Source organism: Aureococcus anophagefferens (assembly GCF_000186865.1).
Source record: "Aureococcus anophagefferens unplaced genomic scaffold AURANscaffold_2213, whole genome shotgun sequence".
In the NCBI taxonomy this organism is placed as follows: domain Eukaryota; class Pelagophyceae; order Pelagomonadales; family Pelagomonadaceae; genus Aureococcus; species Aureococcus anophagefferens.
This window is the reverse complement of record NW_008706704.1, coordinates 10-1038: the sequence shown is the minus strand read 5'-3', so window position 1 is coordinate 1038 and position 1029 is coordinate 10. Positions and strand designations below refer to the sequence as shown.

At 80.2% G+C, this 1029-nt stretch overlaps 1 protein-coding gene across 1 annotated transcript; it reads right to left on the bottom strand.

Annotated features, from left to right (window-relative positions):
- Positions 1-38: 38 nt before the first annotated feature.
- On the bottom strand, positions 39-461 carry AURANDRAFT_69552 (hypothetical protein; the record flags this gene model as incomplete). Its single annotated transcript, XM_009045324.1, has 1 exon — positions 39-461. A coding segment is annotated over one exon (423 nt), but the record flags the coding sequence as incomplete, so codon positions are not given.
- Between the last annotated feature and the right edge of the window lie 568 nt (positions 462-1029).

Sequence of the window (1029 nt, the reverse complement as noted above, 5' to 3'; positions counted from 1 at the left end):
TGGCGCGCCGCGCGCGCCGCGGCGCCGGCCCAGGACACGGGCGCGCGCGCCGCGGGGACGCGGAAGGCCACGGCGCCGCCCGCGCCGGGCCGGAATCCGACGACGCGCCCGTCGGCCAGCGCGGCCGCGGCGACGTCCTCGAGGCCGGCCGCCGGCAGCGACGCGAAGAGACCGACGCAGGCGCCGCGCGCCGCGGCGACCTCGGCCCAGGCGACCTCGGCGCCGAGGGGCGCCCAGACCACGGACCCGGCGTCCGTGGCGCACACGACGCAGCGCGCGCGCCGCTGGACCACCGCGGCGGCGGCGAAGGCGCTCCCGCCGGGCGCCGCCCACCGCCGCGCCGGAGCCCAGGCGCCCGACGCCTCCTGCGCGAAGACGACGACGCGGCTCGCCGACGTCACGACCACGTCGCCGCCGCTCCAGGACACCCCGATGGCCGGTTCCGCAGTGAGCAACACCATGGATTGGCGATAATTTGGCCGCTGGGTGCGGATAAAGAGCCGGCGGGTCCTAACCACTTCTCTCGGACCGGAGATCGCACGGCGCGCCCGAGCGTTGTGGCTGAGCCACAGCGTCGGCACAGGCCGCCGCGGGCCCCGCCGCTGGCCCTGAAGGTCGCGTGGCGTGCCTAGACCGCTTCGCACCCCATCCCCGATATATATGGGCGCCGTCGCCGGCGATTCGCGGTCTTGGGCGCTCCGCGGCGCGCGCGCGGGGCCGAAGCGCAACGGCTGTCTCGGCGGCCGACAGGCGGTCGCGTTCGGCGGCGCGCGCGGGGCCCGCGCGCGGGCCCGGGCGGCCGGGGGCCTCGGGCGCGACCCGGCGAGTGCCTCCGGCGCGTCGCGCGCCCCCGACGGCGCCGGGTCGGGCCGCGCGGCTCGGGCTCGGCGTCGGGCGTCGAGCGCGTCGCGGCGGCCGGCGCGCGCGCGCTCCCGGCGGTGGTCGCCGGCCTTCGACCCGCGGAAGGCGTCGTTGCCCGCGCAGAGGGGCTCGAGGGCCCTCTCCGCGGACCGGACGGACTCCGCGCGC